At 46.1% G+C, this 20,184-nt stretch overlaps 1 protein-coding gene across 20 annotated transcripts in view; it reads left to right on the plus strand.

Moving 5' to 3' along the window:
• Positions 1-20,184, plus strand: part of KALRN (kalirin RhoGEF kinase) — a 708,823-nt gene that overhangs the window by 36,149 nt on the left and 652,490 nt on the right. For 7 of the 20 annotated variants that reach the window (XM_023260237.2, XM_023260231.2, XM_023260232.2 and 4 more), the window contains exon 1: positions 3,323-3,806. The exons of 2 other annotated variants lie outside the window; for them this stretch is intronic. In XM_023260237.2, coding sequence (XP_023116005.1) covers positions 3,734-3,806 — 73 coding nt within the window. In that variant the 5' untranslated portion in view covers positions 3,323-3,733. Of the gene's footprint in view, positions 1-3,318; positions 3,807-20,184 lie in introns of those variants that run through there. 11 more of the 20 variants (XM_045037039.1, XM_023260238.2, XM_023260239.2 and 8 more) reach the window with 4 other exon arrangements.

Below are 20,184 nucleotides of genomic sequence, written 5' to 3' on the forward strand. Positions count from 1 at the left end.
GCAAGTGCCCTCCTTAATAATGCCATCACTCATTCAGTCTAACCCTCTACTCACCTCCCCTCAAGCAACCCTGTTTGTTCTCTGTCTTTAAGAGTCTCTTATGGGTTGCCTCCCTCTGTTATCTTACTTTTCCTTCCCTTCCTCTATCTGTTATGTTTCTCAAATTTCACATTTGAGTGAAATCACATGATATTTATCTTTCTCTGACTGACTTATTTCACTTAGCATAATATACTCTGGTTCCATGCACATTCTTGTAAATGGCAAGATTTCATTTTTGCTGACTGGTATTCCACTGTATATATATGCCACATTTTCTTTGTCCATTCATCAGTCAACGTCATTGATTTCTAATTTAACTCTATTGTGCTCAGAAAACATACTTTATATGATTTAAAAAAAACCCAAACAGGGGCGCCTGGGTGGCTCAGTCAGTTAAGCCTCCGACTTCAGCTCAGGTCATGATCTCACAGTCTGTGAGTTTGAGCCCCGCGTCGGGCTCTGTGCTGATAGCTCAGAGCCTGGAGCCTGCTTCAGATTCTGTGTCTCCCTCTCTCTCTGCCCCTCCCCTGCTCATGCTCTGTCTCTCTCTGTCTCAAAAATAAATAAAAACATTAAAAAAAAAAGGGGGTGCCTGGGTGGCTCAGTCGGTTAAGCGTCCGACTTCGGCTCAGGTCACGATCTCGCGGTCGCGAGTTCGAGCCCTGCGTCAGGCTCTGGGCTGATGGCTCAGAGCCTGGAGCCTGCTTCCAATTCTGTGTTTCCCTCTCTCTCTGCCCCTCCCCCGTTCATGCTCTGTCTCTCTCTGTCTCAAAAATAAATAAACGTTAAAAAAAAAAAAAAAACCCAAAAAACTGAGGTATAATTTACCTACTAGTCTGCATGGGGTTAATCCTTTTAAATTTGTTAGAGACTTGTTTTATGGCTTAGCACATGATTTATCTTGTTACATGTTACCTGTGCACTTGGAAGAAATGTGTACCTGCTGTTGTTGAGTGGAGTATTCTATAAACATCAGTTGGGTTAAATTGCACTGTTCATATTCTTACTGATGATCTGTCTCCTTATTCTATCAATTATTGAGACAGATATTAAAATGTCTGACCATAATTATCAATTTGTCTGCTTCTCCTTATAGTCCTATCGGTTTTGCTTCATATATTTTGAAACTCCCTTATTAAATGCAAAAACTCTTTGAATTGTTACATGTATCTGATGAATTGAAATGTCCCTCTTGATCTCTGGTAATATTCTTTGCTCTGAAATCTTCTTTGTCTGATAATGATATAGCTACATACATTTAAGATTTTAATACAAATTGCCAAATTTCCTCTCAAAAACTGGTGTTGTATAAGGTTTTCCCCCATTCTGGTTCACATTGATTGAGACTTTGATATGAAACTTCTTCCAAACATGTAATGTTTCTTCTGAATTTGGGATCAGCTAATACTCTTGCCAGACTTCTGGTTCTGTATCTGCACAAGTAGCTGTTAACAGCTCTGCCATCATGTGTGTGGGGGAGTACAGGAAAGGGTTTAGGCATGGGGTTAAGCGGAGGCAAAAGTTAGAAAAGACAAACGAGAAGTACTTTCATTGTCAGAAAAGGTGGTAGGTAGGGGGGCATCTGGATGCTTTAAGGCAATTTAAGGTATCAGATGAATTAGATCTCATGGCAGTGAACTTGTGATCTCAGCGTCACTATTAATAATTTTTAAGAAATGGAGCCTGATAGATGTACCCAAGACTGGAGACAGGCAACAGTACTTATATTTTTAGTGGGTGAAAAAAAATGTGTGACATTCAGTAAAGAAAGTGATGAGTACTGGGAGCTAGAAAGGGTTCACTAAAATCTTATTTAATTCATTCTATTTGCTGTTAGAGTTACCCAGTTAATAGATCTGGAAAGGTCCCAGGTGCTTTGAACCGGAGAGAGGTGGAACCAAAGACGTTGTTAGAGATAAATACATCCAGGAGTGGGCCATCAAATTTAGACGAGGACCTGGTTTTCCTATTCCGTGTGTTTTAACACATTAGGTCAGGCCACAGCCTCTCCATCTGCCTGGATGAGGCAGCAGCAACACCTCCCAACACACCACATTAAGTACTTAGGTCTAAAGAGCCTCTGTTTTGTAGTCTCTGCAGTCACTAGAACTATAAACAGAATACTGGCTAATTATTGTTTAATTATTGCTTAAAAAACCAATTGGCACAATACAATCACTGCATTAATTACCCCATACAGCATCTGCTTTCTTTTTTGCCGTCATCCCCATTCCTCCCCAGCCCCTCTCCCCACTTTAATTGAAATTCAGCTTGCCGTAACACCTCCTTTCTCCAGGCCAACTGGATCTCTCCATTCACACGAGGGAGAGGAACAAAACAGAGAAGGCCCCCGGGGATTAGGGAGTTTTGACAGCTGTCCAAGAGGAGCTCAGAGATACGGGCCAAGTACAGAGGCAGGACAGAGACAAATGAGAGACAGAAGAGAGTGACAGAGGGAGGGAGAGACGGGCAGGGAGACATCGCAAGAGGAATGAGTGGGACAAAGAGTCACAGAGACAGGCAGAGATGTTTAAAGGGGCGCTGAAAAGGGGAAAAAGGAAACGAAAGGCTAAAAACGAGAGGAACTAAGGCGAGACGGAGAGGAAAATGCGAGAGGCTCAGGAGGGGAGGGAGACAGGAGAGAGCTTTGTCGGGAAGGAGAGGGAAAAGTCCGGTCTCTGAGGACAGGTCAGTGCAGCGTGGGTACCGGTCTGAAGAGGAGGCGGGCAGGCAGCGTGGGGTTCCCCTCGCATACCTGGGCGGCGGGTGGGGCGGAGGACCGCCGCCGGGCCGGGAGCATCGCAGCGCGAGCCGAGAGCTGAGCGCGCGGGACCGCGGCGGCAGGGCCCCTGGGCGAGCCCGGCGGCCCCGCACTAGCCCGGCGGCCCCGCCCCCTCCTCAGCCGCCTCCTTCGCCGGGGTTTTTCCTGCGGGGCTCAGGAAGCCGGCCTAGTGCCGCCACGAACAATAGCTCGCTGCTCGGGCTCGGCTCCGGGAGAGGCCGGCGCGCGGCCGCGGGGAAGGGAGGCGTCCGCGCCGCCGGGGGCCCGCGGTGAGCGGCCGGCCCGGGCCGGAGCTTCAGTTCAGCTCCGCGCCGTCCGGGTCATTGTTGGCCGGGACTGAGGGAGCGGGAGCCGGGGGAGGAGCTGGAGAGGCGGCGGCGGCGGCGGCGGCGGCGGCGGCGGCGGCGGGAGCCAGAGGGGGAGCCAGAGAGCGAGCGAGCGAGCGCGGGAGGGAGGAGGTAGAGAGACAGGGAGGGTGGGAGGGAGGAGGAAAAATAAAGAGGAGAGCCGAGCAGGGCTGAACAATAGAGACAGGCGGACGGGCGAGGAGAAGAGCCAGCTGCCGCTGCTGGGGAAGAGCGGGCGCCCAGGCAGCGCGGACCCCGGCCCCGGCCCGGTCCGGCTCCGGCCAGACAGCAGGGCGGCCAGCGCCCGCGGGGAAGGGGTACCATGGGGGAGCCGGCGGCAGGCGCCCCCAGCCCGCCGCGCGCCTCCGCCTGAGGGAGGCTGGGCGTCCTCTGCCCCAGCCCCGCCGTCCCAGCCGCCCGAGCCGCCCGCCCTCGAAGCCGCGAGTCCTCCTGGTCTGCGGCCGCGGCCGCTGCGCCCCGCGCCCTCCGCCCAGCGGGCGCCCCGCAGCCCTCGGCCCCGGGCTCGGCCGGCCCCGGCTGCCCGCGGACGCCTCCCCCAGTCATGAACCCCCCGGAGGGGGCAGCGGAGGAAGGAGGAGCAGCCGACTCGGACGTAGATGCCTTTTTCCGGACAGGTAAGCTGGGCAGGGCGCGGGGGGCCCGGGGGAGGGCTGCTGCTCGGGACGCGGCGTCTCGGACAAGTTTGGGGAAGGAGGGCTGTTGCTGGGGTGTGCGTGTCGGGGGGCAGTCCTCGGTGTCGTCGGACTGGAGTTGCCGAGATTCTTGTTGTTATGGCAATGCTGCTTGCGTTTTGGGGAGGGGTGGGGGCTGGGAGCCCGGCACCCCTCGGCGTTCACCCCACTTGCGAGAGTCGGTGTTGGGGAGGCGGGAGGCGGTCCCCTCGGCCGCCTTCTCCTGGAGCGCGGGGATGGGGCGATGTTGGATCACTTTGCAGCGCGCGGCTCAGCTACCGGCGTCCCCGGCCCCTCCCTCGTCTCCCCCCTCCCCCAGCGCCTGTCAGCCAGCCTCCGGCCGCCCTGGGCTGGCACCCCATCTGGGGCCAGGGGCCCGGGGTCCTGACGTGTGGAGAGGGGCAAGAGGGGACCGGGAGTCGCGCACGCTGCAGACTGACAGTCAGGAGCCGGGCAGACCAAGGACGGTCATGCCTGGTGCGTGTGGGGAGTCGGCGTCTCGGACTTAAGAGGCAGACCGGGCTGGGAGGGCGGTGGGCGCCTTGGACCTCCTCCGTGTCCTCCTCTTCTCCAGTTCTGGGAACGGATGAGCTTTTCTTAGGAATCACTCATTCCTGGAAGTGTGAGTTAGCGTCCTCCTCATACACACCCACTGAATCTTTTGCTTGCCTGTGGTATAAGAGCCCCCAGATCTGTCTTTACAGCTGTTTGTTGCCCCTGCCACCTCCCATCCCCCAGGTCTATAGCTCTTGCTCCCGGGCTCCACAGCCCGTTCTCCAAAACAGACACCGACCACCCTCGTCTCCCACCACCTGTGGCCCTATTTCTCTGGCAGCCAGGGATTCCCCATCTCCCGTTTACCTGTGGCTTCCGCCAGTTCCTCATCTCCCTTGTCTGGAACCATTTTGTCTGGAATCTTTGTCCCAAGGAGTCCAATAAGTTATGGGGACCCTGCACATCTGCCCTGTCCTTCCATAAGTTGGATTAGAGGACATGAACTGGTGGGGTCAAGGATCAGGTTAGCTCTGAAGGCTCTCTGCACACCCATCTGTTTCCTAATCTCATTGCCTTGCCCTAGAGGTCATCTCTAGGGAAGAGGGTGGGGTGCTTTGTTGGGGGAGACTTGTGGCTTTAGAAGTCAAGACTTGATTGGCCCATATGTTCATTTTCTGGTTGGTCTGAAGAGGAAAGAGCTGGAGGGCAGGAGCTCATGCCAGGGCCTGGAGAAAGCAGAGGAAGAAGCCTCTGTTATACGCTACTGCTTCCCAGGGCTCAGCACCGCCCCCCCCATCAATCTCTTATCCCCCCCCCCCCCCCCCCCCCCCATCAGTCTCTATCTCTTGCACTCACACATACTCACACACACTGCCCAGGACCCAAAGCATGGATTCTAAAGAGGTGCCTGACCTAAGTTTAACTTGACATCTAGGTTATAAGGTTCTGGGGCCTGAGTGATAACCAGAAATACTCATCAGGAGGTCTCCCCTGACACCCCCTGCTGCCCCACCCCCCCACCCTCTCTGTCCTCCCATCTCTGGACAAAGTCTGCCTTTTCTTAGCTCTAGGGAAAAAAAAAAAAAAAAAAAACTCTTGGAGTGTGACCTTTCCCATCTTCCTTTTCTGGATCCCACTTTCATCTTTTGACAACCACTCCTCCTTCACCTTTCTTATTACCTTGTCCTGTCTATTCCTTGTCCCAGGCCCTTGGGCTGAGTTCAGTTTCTGGAGGTTTGATAATTTTGACAAATTCACACAGTGTTAATGGTGTTAATGGCCTATAATGGTCCAATGTGTTACTTTTCCCAGGGCCTTTCCAAATACAATGTGTGGCTTATGTATGGCTTAAATCACAGAATAAATAGCAGACTAGGGTCTGTCTCCTGTGGGACTCCTGTTGACGATATTCCCCTTCCTCCTTGGGGAGCCTTTTTTTTTGGGGGGGGTTAGATCTGATGTGCATTTAGAATCAGAGAAAGCTTAAATCTGCAATGAAGAAGGCTGGAAATGACTGATGACCTGTAACAAGTTGCAAGTGGGGATGCACACTGCCGGTCGCTAGGTCTAGGACTGCTTCCCTCCCAGCCCCCCAACATGGTCCTCTGTGCTTTGCTTCCTGATTTTACCCCCACTAGTCTCTAGCCTGGGCTCTTGCTGAAGATTCTTAAGCCTGGGATAAGGCCACATTTTGTAACCTTCTCCCTTCTGATTCTCCATCATTATGGACCATAGCACTGTTCCTGGTAGCTAGACAGATTATAAATTTATTCAGTTGAACTGAGAAAACTTCAAACACATTTTCAAAGTCCCTAGCACCAAAGTTACCCCCTACTTTCTGGTGGAAAATTTTGCATGCACAAGGATGAGACTGGCAATTGCTTTGTCAAACCCTGGCATACTGTGCTTCTAATTAGGAATGTTTCAAATAGTTCTGTCATTTTGGTCCCTTACTAGTCCTCTTCTGATTATTTTGGTATCTCAAGTCTCCTGACCAATTGATAAAGCTATATTCCCTAAATTTCAACTCCCTTGCACACATGTACATACGCACACACACACACACACATACACACATGTACACACACCAGCCCACTATTCTTATTGGTGGATTCCATATTGTCTTCTTAGCAATTCTCTGTTCCAAGCCTGGGAGTGTGTCACAATAGTTTTATTTATCATTTTTATTAGGTAGAGGAGGGGAAATATGGGAACTCAAAACTGGGAATAGAAACCAATTGGAATAGAAAACCAACAAGGACTCGGGGCGCCTGGGTGGCTCAGTCGGTTAAGTGTCCGACTTTGGCTCAGGTCATGATCTCACAGTTCGTGGGATCGAGCCCTGCATTTGGCTCTATGCTGACAGCTCGGAGCCTGGAGCCTGCTTCTGATTCTGTGTCTCCCTCTCTCTCTAACCCTCCCCTACTCATGCTGTCTCTCTCTGTCTCTCAAAAACAAATAAATGTAAAAAAATTTTTTTAAAAAAGAAAACCAACAAGGACTTTTCAACTCCTACTGGGAGTCTTCTGCTGTCCAGGGTGCTGTGGAATACAAAAGAAATATTCGGAGTGGTCTTTGACCTCAAAGAACTTTTAAAAGGAGTTTGACAATTATTGCTCAATTGGAGATTAATTAATTGGTAAACATGGTTCTATAAGATAAGAAGTTGACAGAACTATAGATGAGGTAGAACCAAAGGTAGTTCTATGTGGGCAAAAGGCACATAGGAGTTTGGGGCATGGACATTGAGGTTTCTGGGCTGACCAAATAGAAGGGGTAGGTTAGGGAGGAATAGGAAACAGGGATAGGTAAGTGGGGCAGGACAGATAGGGAGAGTCTGGGAAATCCAAGAAAGGATTTGGATTTGATTAAGAGTTAGTAGGGAGTCATTTTAGGTTCTTGAGCAAGGGCATATCATGAAGAAAGTGGTATTTGGAAAGGTTAATCTGGGGGTAATATGACTGATGGAAGTGGAAAAGGGAGAGAAAGAATCCAGGGAGATGGAAAAGTGATTCAGAGCTGAGGGGGAGGGGGCTTGCTCTAGGTTGGTGGCAAAAAGGATGAGGAGTCAGGGACAGCTCTGAGAGACATTTTCAAAGGCAGAAAAGTGGGGATTTGTTGACAAACTGGCTATAGGGGGAAAAGAAAAGTAAGCCCATGAGGAAACAGAAGTAGCTGGGTTGAGAGTGTAGAGGACTAACAGTGTGCCATTGACATGGTCTGATTGGGACAGGAACCGATTTGCAAGGCAGGTAATGATATTGGCTTTGGAACTAGTGAACTGGAGATGACTGATGGACATCCAGGTGGAGTTTTTTTATGTGTGTGTGGGGAAAATGGGACTCAATACAGGAGCATAGGCAGGAGATTAGGGCTGGCGATGTGGACTTGGAAAGCTTCTGGGTCAAGGTTGGATGCAGCTGAAGCTTTGTGAATACACCATTTGTCAGAGGGAGGGACTGGAGGAAAGAGGAGAAGAACTAAAGTTAGAATTTGGGGGATAAACCCTTATTTATAACATGGCAGCAAAGGAGACTTGATCTTGGAGACCCCAGGGAGTCAGCATGGGTTCTGAGGTGAAGACAGGCTGCAGACAGGTTGAGCAAGAGGAGTGCTGGGTAAGTGTCACCAGATGTGATAAAAACAAGGCCACTGTGAGCTCTCAGGAGCGCAGTATTAGAAGAGGCAGTCAGAGTAAGGATTTGGGGTGGTGGATAGGAACCCATTACTTGCACAGTTGATCAGTGAAAGGAAAAAGAGATTGGGTGCCAGTCAGAAGGAGTGTTAGTATGAAGAAAAGGAGTTTCATTTTTTTGCCAGGGAGTCAGAAGAGGTTTGCAGGTGGAAGGGAGAAAGCTTGTGGACAGGGAACACTGCAGATGCTACATTAATTGTTGACTTAGATACCTGGAACCTGAGACAAAAGTAGGTTCCCTAACAAAAATAAGAGCTTAGCTTTGGTGAGCAGAGGAGAAAATTCTTTTTTTTTTTTTTTTGAGACTAAAAGGAAAAAAGTGAAAAGTTATAAGTGAAAAGAGATTGATATGGAAATATCTTCTACCTATATCTTTCTGTTGAGCTTTGGTCCTGTGAGTCCAGACATTTTCAACTGAAGTGTTTGCTGCTACTTGGACTTCAGCCAGCTTCAAACTCAACTCTGTGTGTCTTTCCAACTCCCCACATTAACTTCTTCTCTTGTCTTCTTAGTTCTGTAAGTGACATCTCCCCTCTCCCAGTCATGATAGTTAAAACCTTGGTTTTGTCTGTGAGGAGTTTCTTTCCTCTAACAAATCCTATTGAATTATCTGTCATCATCAGCCCTTCCTGTTCATCGACAGCCTCTGCCCTAGTCCAGGATCTGTTATGCTGCCTGTGACCTCCTTTCTTGTCCCTTGGAATCTGCTCTCTCACCCCCACTCCAAATTGGCACCTGCAGGCAAGATGGCACTAATTTCATCACATTGCTGCCTGGTTTATGAACCTACAGTGACTTCCTAGTGTCTTCAGGGTCAAGTCTGTACTTCATATCTCAGCTCCAGCCAGGCTGCTTTTCTCACTTCCCAAGGGCATCATCTACCTTTGCACCCCCACTCTCCAAATCCAGTTCATTCTTCAAAGACTTGCGTCCTACCTTCTTCTGGGAGTCTTCACAGCTCACAGGACCAACTGTCTCCTCTGAATTCCTAAAACACTCACTTATCTATACTCATATTCTCACTGTATTAGTGGTATTATATTGTTTTTAGCCCTTTCATACGCATAAGGCTTGTCTCCCCCATTGAAGTTACTTGTTCTTTGCAGGTAAGGAAAAAGATATTTTAAAAACCTTGAAATTCATCAAAAACAAAAACAAATCACCTCCTCCTAATATAGATAAAACAAACATGGTAAAGTATATGCAATTGTTAAATCTAGGTGGTGGTATATTGATATTCACTATATGATTCTTTAAACTTTTGTCTCAGATGACAAACCTCATTCTTCCTGGACAGAGGAACTGGACAACATCATGTCCAGATCATCAAGAAGATGTTATTTTGGAGTAACACCTATTTTGTGCAATTCTTCGAGTAAATATCACCTCTCCATCTGTGCAGTGCCAGGCACTGAAGGGGAGTGGTTTCTTCTGCAGCAGAGGAAAACATCTCTTTTTGACACTGGGCTTGATGCGATGCTCCAGAATCATGCTTAATTCATGTTTGTTTTCCTTTTTGATTCTCTTCTACTTCTGCCCACCATGAATTGGGCTTTAGGTCACATCACTTTCCAGGAACTTCTTGGGGAGTATGGAGAGGACTTTTTTTTTCTGGAGATGGAATGTTGTTAATATTTCTAATATTGTATTTATGCAGGCTATTTCTACACTAATGTATTTTAGAACATATCAACGACAGCCAAGCACACTATAAGATTTGGGAGGTTTTGCTTTATCCTGTGCCACCAATCATAAATAGCTTGATTATTGACACATTCTGTTCAATTGTATTTGAAAATCCTTTGGGGGAATGGAAGAAGTGTTGGAACAAACTGAAGCTGTAGAACAAAATTAGGTGAGAAGTAATAAAAATCTCTGTGTCTCTAAATATCAGTAAAACACTGGAACTGGTGAATTAGGAGTCCTTCTCAGATGTTAGAGAATTAACACTTTTACTTTACAGACTTCTTTCTGCTTCCAGAGGTAGGCAGTATGGTATAGTCCAGTGGTTCTCAGGTGGTGACAATTTTGTCCCCCAGGGAACATTTGGCAGTATCTGGAGAGTTTTTTGATTGGCACACCTTGGCATCTAGTGGGTAGAGGTCAAGTGTTCTACTAACATCTTATAATGTACAGGACAACAAAGAATTTTCTAGCCCCCAGATGTCAATTGTGTTGAGGTTGAGAAACCCTGGAATAGCCTGAAGATCATGGGCTTTGGATCAGATAGGCCTGACACTAACCAGGGGTAGAATCTTGGGTAAATTATTTAATCTCTCTCATTTTCAGTCTTTTGCAAAATGGAACTAAGAATGCTTATTTCACAGGTTTGGAGGACTAAATAGGAAAAATGTGTAAACAGCATCTAGCCATTTCTGATACACAGTGGTAGCACAAGACATCCTAGCTGCCCCTGTTGTTCCTGTATCAATTATTAGGTGAATATGCTTACACATAGGCTGGGGGATCTCCAGAAGAGGTGTTGTATAGGGCTTTTTCCAGGAGGTGGGAGAGGGTGCCAGAGAGGTACATGATGAAGTACAGGGAGCCTGTGTGTGGAATCAGAAGGTTAGGGTTTGGGCTTCAGCTGTCTTTTATTCATTCATTCATTCAGTCATTTGTTTGACAGATATTTATGGCGTACCTACTGCAGCCGTGTACTGTTCTATGGGAGTGTATAAAATCATTACAACAAAGAATATAGAGCAGGAAGGGGAATGGATATAAATATACCCCTTCAGGGAGCACTTGGATATAAGAGGTGGGAAAGGAAGGAAAAGCCTGTGAAGGAGGCTGAGAAGGTCAGACAAGAGAGCAGGAGATGAACACTCCCCTTTGAGCTCTACTTCTCTGAATGACTTGGGCAAGTGACTTTAATATCTGTGTAGGATGAGGATAATAGCCTTCTCTCCCCTTTCCTGTATAGGGCTGCTGAGAGACTCAAATAAGATACTGTATGTGAAGGGTCTTTATAAGTTGTACAGTTCTATCCACATATATGTAGATAGTTCCTTCTAAATCGAACATTCTATTACTCTAAGTGCCTCTCCTGACAAATATTATTTTATTTAATCTGACCTCTATGAGATCTTTCCAGTCCAGGAAGAAAGCAGTCCTTTTCAATTTGGTTTCCCAAAGGGACTGGATGGGGCACCCTTCTTACAACAGGTCAGGACACTCCTGTTCTCTCTCCCTCCACAAAAGTATAAAGATGCCACCCCCCCAGCCCTCCAGACCCTGGCACATGGCCCCGTGCTTTCTGGAGGAGCCCAGTGAGAATGGAGTTCTTGTTTCTGCCAAGCCTCAGGTGGGTGCAGTGAATCAGTCCTTTCCTGCTCCTTCTCTGTCTGCATGCAGTTCAGACTCCTCCTGCCACTCCTTTGTGTGTGAATGACTGGCAGCAAAATAACTAGGAAATGATTGACGGCCACAGGGCTGTTGGATCAATAGAACTGCTTGAAATCGTGTCTACTGAGGAGTGAGGGAACAGAAAGAATAAGCTGGGAGGACAGAGGAATTAATTTAAGTAAAGAAACTGTTGGGGAATTAGCTTTGTCTCCTCCCCTTCTGCGTTATTAGAAGGGAACTGGAGACTAGCTAGAAAACATGGATACAAGGGATAAACAGGTGGGAAAATGAAAAGTGGCTGATGAGCTGTGCTGTCAAGGAAGTGGTTACTTATTGAGCTGAGGCTTGAAAGATGGGTGGGATTTAGATGGGGAGGACAGAAAGTGATGTGTTCCCATGTTGGGACAGTGTTAGAAGGAGGTACGAGGGCCCATGGCATGTTTGGGCCAATAAGTGGTCCAGTTAATGTGACTCAGGGGATGCAGGTGGAGGGTCAATGGGAGATAAAACTCAGAAGGGGGTCGGGACGAGGTTGATTGATTGCTACATTTATCAAACATTTACTGGGCTCCCAGAGCCTACAGGGCTTTAAATGGCAGGCCAAGGAGTTTGGTCTTTATCTGCAGTTTCCTTTTGGGAGCTGCTAAAAATTTCTGGATGGGATGGAGGCACGATCAGGAAGATAAATCTGGCAGCCCCACGGAGGGTCAAATGGAATGGAGGAGGAACTTTTGGCCAGTGCCGGATTAGGAGGCCACTGTGATAGGTCTGAACTTGAGATGCCACAGTGGAAATGGAGAAGAGGGGGTGGTTGTGCGGGACCTTGTGGACGTAGGGTCTATGGGACTTGACAACTTGAATGTAGAGGTGTCAAGGAAGAGGCAGTAATCAAGGATGATGCCAAAGCTTAGAGCCTGGGTGACTGGAGGGATGGAGGTACCCTAAATGAAAATCAGGAGTTAGGAAGAGGAGGAGCAGCTATAGGGAGGCAGGAGGAGAGGGAGGATTTGGGAGTTTACTTTGGGACATGTTGCATTTCAGGTGTCAGTGAAATAGCTAGGGGAGGTGTCGGTTCTGTAGGCGGGTAAGGAAGGGAATCTGGAGCTTTGGAAGGAGGCCAGAGCCAGAAATATAGGTTTGGGAGATATCCGTAAGAAGTTGTGGCTGGAGCTATCAGAGTAGATGAGATAATAAATGAAAAGCATGTACAGACTTAAGGGCAGAGGGCCAAGGACAGGGCTGGAGGAGAACCAGGGGAGAGAAGTGCTTGGAGAAAAATGCTGCAGATGGGTTGAGGGAGATGAGGACTAAGCATACAGACTTGGTTCTGGAAATTGGGGGATCAGCGGTAACCTTTGCAAGAACAGTTTCAATCATGTAGGGGAGGTGGAATTCAAATTGCAAGGGGAATGGGGAGTGAGTGGATGGGAGGAAGTGGTGGGAGTGCATAGAGATGACTCTTTGGAAAGGTTTGGCTGTGAAAGGAAGGTTAAAAATAGTGAGGTAGTTGGAGATGGGTAGCAGTTGAGGGGAGGCTTTTTTTAGGTAGGGAAGATACATGAATACCTAGGGGTGGGGAGGAGGAAGAAGGCAGGCATGGGGAAGAGAATGAATATTTAGGAAAGAGAGAAGTCATGGATGGAGGAAGGTCCTGGATGGGTCTGGAGAGGTGGATCTCAAGGTCAGTTTAGGGATGACCCTTGGGCCAGAGAAGGGGGTGGGGTAGGCAGACCTTAGTAAAGTAGCTGTCCAGAAAGGACCTTGGCTGAGGGCTCAATGTGCCTGCTCAACAGCCCCACTAGAGGGAGTATCAGCTGGTTGGAGGTCTGGGGGCTACTGGTGGTGTGCTTGAGAGGGTAGCACGAGCTGAGGGCAGCTGTGAAGTGGACAGGCTGGGTTGGCATGGCCCTAGGAGGCCCTTGGGCAGAGAAGATGGTGAGCCGGCTGGGAGATCCCAAATTAGCAATCCTTTTCGAAGTGCTGGTGGCTTTTTTTTGTAGACTGAGGTGGGATTTGCTTCAGCCAATGGTGGGGTCTGCATAATTATCTCCTGCAGAGTATTAGGCAGAGAGGCAAGTCCCTGGGCTGGAGGGTAAGTGAGTAGAGGAGAGAGGGAGGTGGACCCATGCAAGAAGGTGTCACACGGCTTCCTGAGGAGGGGTACAGGCCTGGTCATGAGGCAGTATGTCTGTCAAGGATGGGACCTGCTCTTGAATTTCTAGAATTTCCTTAGAATTTCTAGAAGTCTCAGAAGAAAGAGGAAGCAGAGTAGGGATTATGGGAGAGCCTCTTGCACATTCTTCTCCATGAGTAGGAACCCTTCACACAAGAGGGAAGATGCCAGTAAGCACACCCATTTCTTTGGCCCCAAAGCATTCCCTCTGACTCTCATTTTAGGGGCAAATCCAAGAGCTGTCATCAAGTGAGGGGTCTTAGGTGGCCCTCCAGAGTGAGGGGAAGTAGGAATCCAGGGGCTGCTTTTACCATAAGGTGGGCTGTGTGGGACTGGGTTTAGAATCCCTAGACTTAGAAGAAGTGGGGGTTTCTTTAGGTATGGCTATAAACAGTAATAGAAAGGGCATTATAATAGAGTGTAATTGTATGTATATGACTATTTTACACATATATTACGATCATATTATTAGATAAATCCTTACATTGTCCAAATGATGAAAATTATGATGCTTCAATAGTTTCTTTCCGTCTCTCCTCCCTCCCTCCCTCCCTCCCTCCCTCCCTCCCTCCCTCCCTTCCTTCCCTTCTCCTTCCTTCCTTCCTTCCTTCCTTCCTTCCTTCCTTCCTTCCTTCCTTCCTTCCTTCCTTCCTTCCTTCCTTCCTTCCTTCCCTAACAGTGCAGAGATAGATAAAGATGAAATTTTTGAGCTTGCAACTACAGTTATTCCAGGGCATGGCAGTCAGGGACTGGGAATGTAGCTAAAATCCCTGCCTTTTACACTCTTACCCTGCAGTGAGGGACAATGGCCGTATCTATTGGAGGGTGGGGGTGGGGAAACAGTATTGAGTTGGCAGCTGGACAGTGGGCCTAGGAAGAGGCCCAGGAGACTGGCAGATGGTTAATTGGATGTGACAAAAGGGGGCTGGGAGGAGGAGTCTGGGGTCTCCTGGGGGATTCTTGTCTCTGACTTCTTACTGTCCTAGAAATGATGTGAGGAGAGAGAGGAGTGGCTCCAGAAACAGTTGAGGAAAAAGGTTGGCAGGACTCCATGTTGGGTATGTGGCTATGGAAGGACAGAGTGCCATTGGGAGTAATGTCACAGCTTTAATTTGGAGGATGGGTGCAAGATATTAAGTCTCTTGTCTGTACCCCAATGCATTGGCACATAACACGCTCAGATACTTAGATATAAAGAGAATACTTAACCAAATATTGGAACAATTTTCTAGCTATTCTCTCTGATCCCAACAACTGAGTTTTGACAACCAAATATCATTATTACTTTTGATAAGAACTGGACAAAGAACTGATTAATTTTAGCAGAATATCAGATTTCAGTGAGTGGATCTCTTCATTCATTCTTGCACTCATTCATTTAAGTGTCAAACACCAGCTGTACACCTACTGAGTGCCAGGCACTGGGAATACACAAACGAGTTGGAAATAATCTTTTCCACGGGAGGGTAACAGTCTAGTGGGATTGACTGATGCATAAGCAAACAATTGTGTTGTAGCATAGTAAGTGCCATAAAGAGGATTGGGTGTTGTACATTGAATGTATAGAGGGAAGATCAACAGCCTCACCTGGATGGGTGTGGGATTCAATGAAGAGGGGGTGCCTAGGCTGAAATAGATGAGGAGGTGGTGAAAATGAAGACAGACCACTGTTCAAGAAGTTTGGCAGTAAAAGTAAGGAGAAAATGAAAACAGTAATTGAAAGGACATTTTGGGAGTACAGTAGTGTTCTGTTTCTTGATCACAGATGTGATCTGTTTGTGAAATTTCAGAGTCCCATAAACTTATGTGTACAATTTCATGCATACACATTGTGCTTCAATAAAAATCTTTAGGGGTGCCTGAGTAGCTCAGTCAGTTGAGCATCTGACTCTTGATTTCAGCTTAGGTCAGGATCTCACAGTCTTGAGATAGAGCCTCATGTCAAGCATGAGATTCCCAGTTAAGAGGTTATCTCTGGAATGGAGGGACAGTTCTTCTTCTGTGGCCATGGGAAAAGACCAGGTGGTTATAGGTCAAATGCTAGAGCTTTTATTAAACTGACCTGCATCTTCAGATAGCCAAGGTTATCTGACAGACTGAGGGATACTGAGAGCCTGAGAAGAGAGGAGATGAAATGGATCTATTTGCTGGAGAATGAGTGAGAATTGCATGAAAAATGATCTGTCCATTGGAGTTCAGAGTGGGCTGGGGATGCAGGCTTCTGCATCTTGCTCAGCCCTGGAGACTCTGGAGTGGATGTGACACCAGTGGACTCTTGAGTTCTTGGGTGGTGACTGGACAAGATATCCGGGGTAGGGATGAGATGTGCAACAGACTTGTTTGGAAACTAGCCTCTTCCCTGAACCTTACTGAACATTGATGACCCTAACGCCTCTTGGAGGCCCTACCTTGGAAAATGGTCATGTCTAGTTTCCCCATGTAGGATGTACCTACCTTTTGCTTTGGACTTGTTTGTGTTCTTCTCAACACCCAGATCAGTGCCTTGTGGTTAATACTTGCTTGTTTAGTATTTGTTGTCTTGAGTTTTTTTTTTTTTTTTTTTTTAAGAGCTATTTATTGGTGTGTAGGTCATTTGGGAGTTTCATAATAAAACACTATACGAAGGAAATAAATCATTTTTTTTTTTTTTGTGCGTGGACAGGCAGTTCTACCTTAAACAAATAGACTTATGAAATCAATATTGACTATGAAATATATCCCATAGCTCTTGTTGCTTCTGGATTAATTAGAGGGGATCCATTTTATTGCTTGCTTATAATATTCATATATTTCATAGCCACGGGAAAACTGAAACTTCACTCTTTCTTCAGAAAAACCCATGTAGAAAGTTCAAACACACAAATGGATTAGCTAATCAATATTGAATGAGTGTCTGCTACGTGCCAAATATTATGCTAGATATTAAGGGTGCTTCTAAAGATGGGCAACAAATGGTCCCTATTTCTGAAGAGTTTATGGTCTTGTTGAGTTTAGGGGACTGAAATAGGAAAAAATGGCTAATTGGAGATCAATCAGAAAGGGAGTTTCACTCACTCATTGATTCATTTAATATGTGTTTATTGCCAATAAGCTAAAAGATCATTTAATTTAAATAAGTGGTAAACAAGGTCGCATTTAGAGAGATTTGATTTTTGGTATACCTTCATAGAACATTTATTTTTTATTCTACAGTTATTTTTCTATTATAAAAGCAATGCTGACTTACTGTAGAGTATTTAGAAAATGTGATGGAGTGTAACGGATGGAAAAGCCACTGTAACCTTCTCGCCCAGGGAGAGCCCCTATGTTAATTTGAGATACTTCCTTGTGGTCTTGTTTCCTATGTGCATTCTCTCCCTTGATCTATGGTTTGTTTTTTGATCATCAAATTAAGGTGAAAAACAAATTGACGGATAATAGACTTTTTCCTAAATGAGGCCATTTTTCCCAGTTAATATAAATGTATGATGTACGTTTTTATGTGTACAGTATACACATATCTGTTGAGCAAAGTAAGACATTCATAAGCCAATTAGCCTTTATATGGGGATAATGTAGGAAGACAGAGGATGTGTTGGTTTTTTGGAGGGGTAAAGGCATTGACGCTTATTGTTAAAACAATAGTTATGCAAAACAAAAGTGCCGAATCTAAAGTTAAAAGCAAATACTATTTCTCCCTTCTCCTCCCTGATGTTAAGATAAATTCAACAGACATACATGCCTGTTGAATATACAAGTACATGTTTATACAAATGCATAGCTTTCTTTTTTATTGTACTTAACAAAAAGAGAATCGTGCTATACCTGTTATTCTGCAACTTGTTCTTATCACTTTATAATCATGGACATTTTTCCATGTCAGTACATATAACTCTACCTCATTTGTTTTAGAGTTGTGCTACTTTCTGTTGTATGGATGCGCCGTGTTTTATTTAACCGTTCTCCTAATGATGGACATTTATAACCTGGCTTTTCTGTGGACCAGTGTTTGATCTGGGACATTATTTTGTCCAAAGAGTAGCAAGAAGGGTCACCCATTATTTGATCTTTTTCAAAGGTGACTGTAGGGCGACTAATCATAGGTTCGGGATGTTCTCTGCTTTTATCCTCAGAAGAGCGTGAGGACAGCTAGTCCCTGTTTTCTGAAGGGTACCACTCTATGTAATATTTAAGGATGCTTTTGTTAGTGACATTTAAATAAGTGGTCTAGGCCATTAGCCTCTTTTGCTGTGTATCTTTAAGTGATTTAGGAGCCAGATTTGTAGTCATAATTAGCCAAAAAAACCCAAAACAAAACAAAATAAAAAAACCCACATGTGTTCTGTGGGCTTGAGTGAAAGTTAATTCCAATACCACAGGTATGGAAGTGTTTTAGGTTGTGTGTGCAAAAGCCATAGTCTGCATTTGACTAGAAGAATCCAAGGATGTGATTTGAGAGACCTTGGTTTCCAATGCTCCCCACCATTAATTAGCTCTGTGACTTGGCCAGGCCAGTTAACATGTCTGTTTTTACAGATGGGGCCTCTCTTTCCTCATCTGGAGAAAGTGGTAAACATACTTGTCCTGCCATACCTCATAAGAAGAGTATGAGAGAAAGTGGGATAATAGAAGATCACTTTGGGCAAACAAAATTGCTGACTAAATGAAAGGAATTTTCGTCAGCTGCCTTTCTCTGAGCTCTCCCTTGGTTCTGAGTGTGGTTGAAAGCTGAGCTAGGGGACTTGGATGGGAGTGACAGCCCATACTGTGTTTGAGGACTGTACATTTTTTCATGTCTGGTAGGAAATTGGCAGCACTAGAGATGGAGTGAAACGTTTCATGATATGTTCCATTTGCTTTTGGAAGAGACACGTGTGTATAGGAATGAAGAGTGGCTGGTCTAACTGCCCAGAACAGGGGAGGTTTTCTTTCTGATGGGTGGCAGTGTGGCTCAGCTGCAAACTTTCTCCTTATTACCCAAATATGCAAAGAAAATGTAGCTTTTAAATTTTCTAACGTGGAGCTAATCTTTCTCATGAGACCCTAACCCACGTTAACTAGTTTATAGTATACCAAGGTTTTTTTTTTTTTTTTTTTCTTTTTTTTTTCTGTTCTCTTCTGGATTAGTTTTTTTGGATGATTGTTTTTTTCAGATGAATTGCTCAATCACTCAGATTTTCTCCCATTCTCCCACTTCTCTTCAGCATGGCGTCTGGGTGTGTAGAGGTGGGGGAAGGGAGAGAAGGGTGCTTGGAGCTACTGTGTAATGACTGGTCCGGTCTGATGCTTGCACTGGTATTTGCGAAGGTGTGGCTAGACCTGTCTTGCTTTTTGGGGTATTTTGTTGATACTCAGCACTAGCATTCATATTCTAACTATTTGCCTATGGAGTCGAAGTCCCTGTACATGACAGCCTCAGTGTTCTGACCCCAAGCCTTTGGTCACTGACTCTCTGAGTACCTCTGAGTACCATTATCATAGCCTCTTCCACACCATGTGGATCATGGTATGTGATTGATTGGTAGGCATTCTACAGGCCCACTGCTTCCTCAGGGGTGGCCTTAGGGTTGTCCAGTGTCATCACACCCACTGAGATCTTCTTTTCTAAAACTGCCTCCCTAAAACCTATCAGGTGTTCAGTTGCTCATATAGGAGGAAACCAAGACCCTGGTGTCTGATTTCCTAGGCTGAATTTTCCTGTGTTCCCCTGATGTTTGATCCTTCCCTCATGGCAAGAATCTCTCTGTCACTTTTTTTAAACTTTATTTATTTATTCTGAGAGAGAGAGAGAGAGAGAGAGAGAGAGAGAGGGAGGGAGGGAGAGAGAGAGAACATATGCATGCACACATGCATGAGAGAGGGAGGGGCAGAGAGAGAGAATTTCATGCAGGCTCTGTGCTGACAGCTCAAAGCCCTACACAGGGCTCAAATTCATGAACTTTGAGATCATGACCTGAGCTGAAAACCATCCAAGAGTTGGATGTTTAACTGACTGAGCCACCCAGGTGCCCCCTTGAATACTCTTTACGTCTCATTTAAAGTGATCTTAATGGTTAAGTCCACCCAGTGTGGATCTTGATATGTTAATGGGAGTTGAGAATTCAAGCTGCATACTAAAAAAACTCCTATCCTGGACGTTAGTAGCTGAACATTGATGCTTTCTCTTTGTCTGCTACTGTAACTAACCTAAACTTCCATGAGACAAATAGATGCTTCTGGCAGCGTAAAGGGAGGATAAATATATGTAATGACATACGAAAGAGAAAAATACATTATATTTTAAAGAGTATTATCCTAGTTAAAGCAATAACTTTGGGAAGAAAAGGTTTAGAAGTGGAGCTTCTAAAGCTGTCTTCTTTAGGATTCCATCCACACACATGTGTGTTTCTGTGTGCACGTAAACATGCCAGGGTATGATGATGTTGATTCTTCCTGCAGGCCTTTAGTGAGCACTCCTGACATCCCTTGCACTGTGCTGGAGAGGGGAGTACGGTACAGCCTCTGTCTTCAAGGGGCTCCCAGTCTTCAGAAGGTGAAAGAGTGGCAATGGATTATATACAGAGCTGTACTGCTGAATCCTGCTTTTCGAGAGGTTGGTGTTTCAGTCTGGTAACGTGACTGATGTTTGAGTT

This window comes from Felis catus, chromosome C2 (assembly GCF_018350175.1).
Source record: "Felis catus isolate Fca126 chromosome C2, F.catus_Fca126_mat1.0, whole genome shotgun sequence".
Classification (NCBI taxonomy): domain Eukaryota; kingdom Metazoa; phylum Chordata; class Mammalia; order Carnivora; family Felidae; genus Felis; species Felis catus.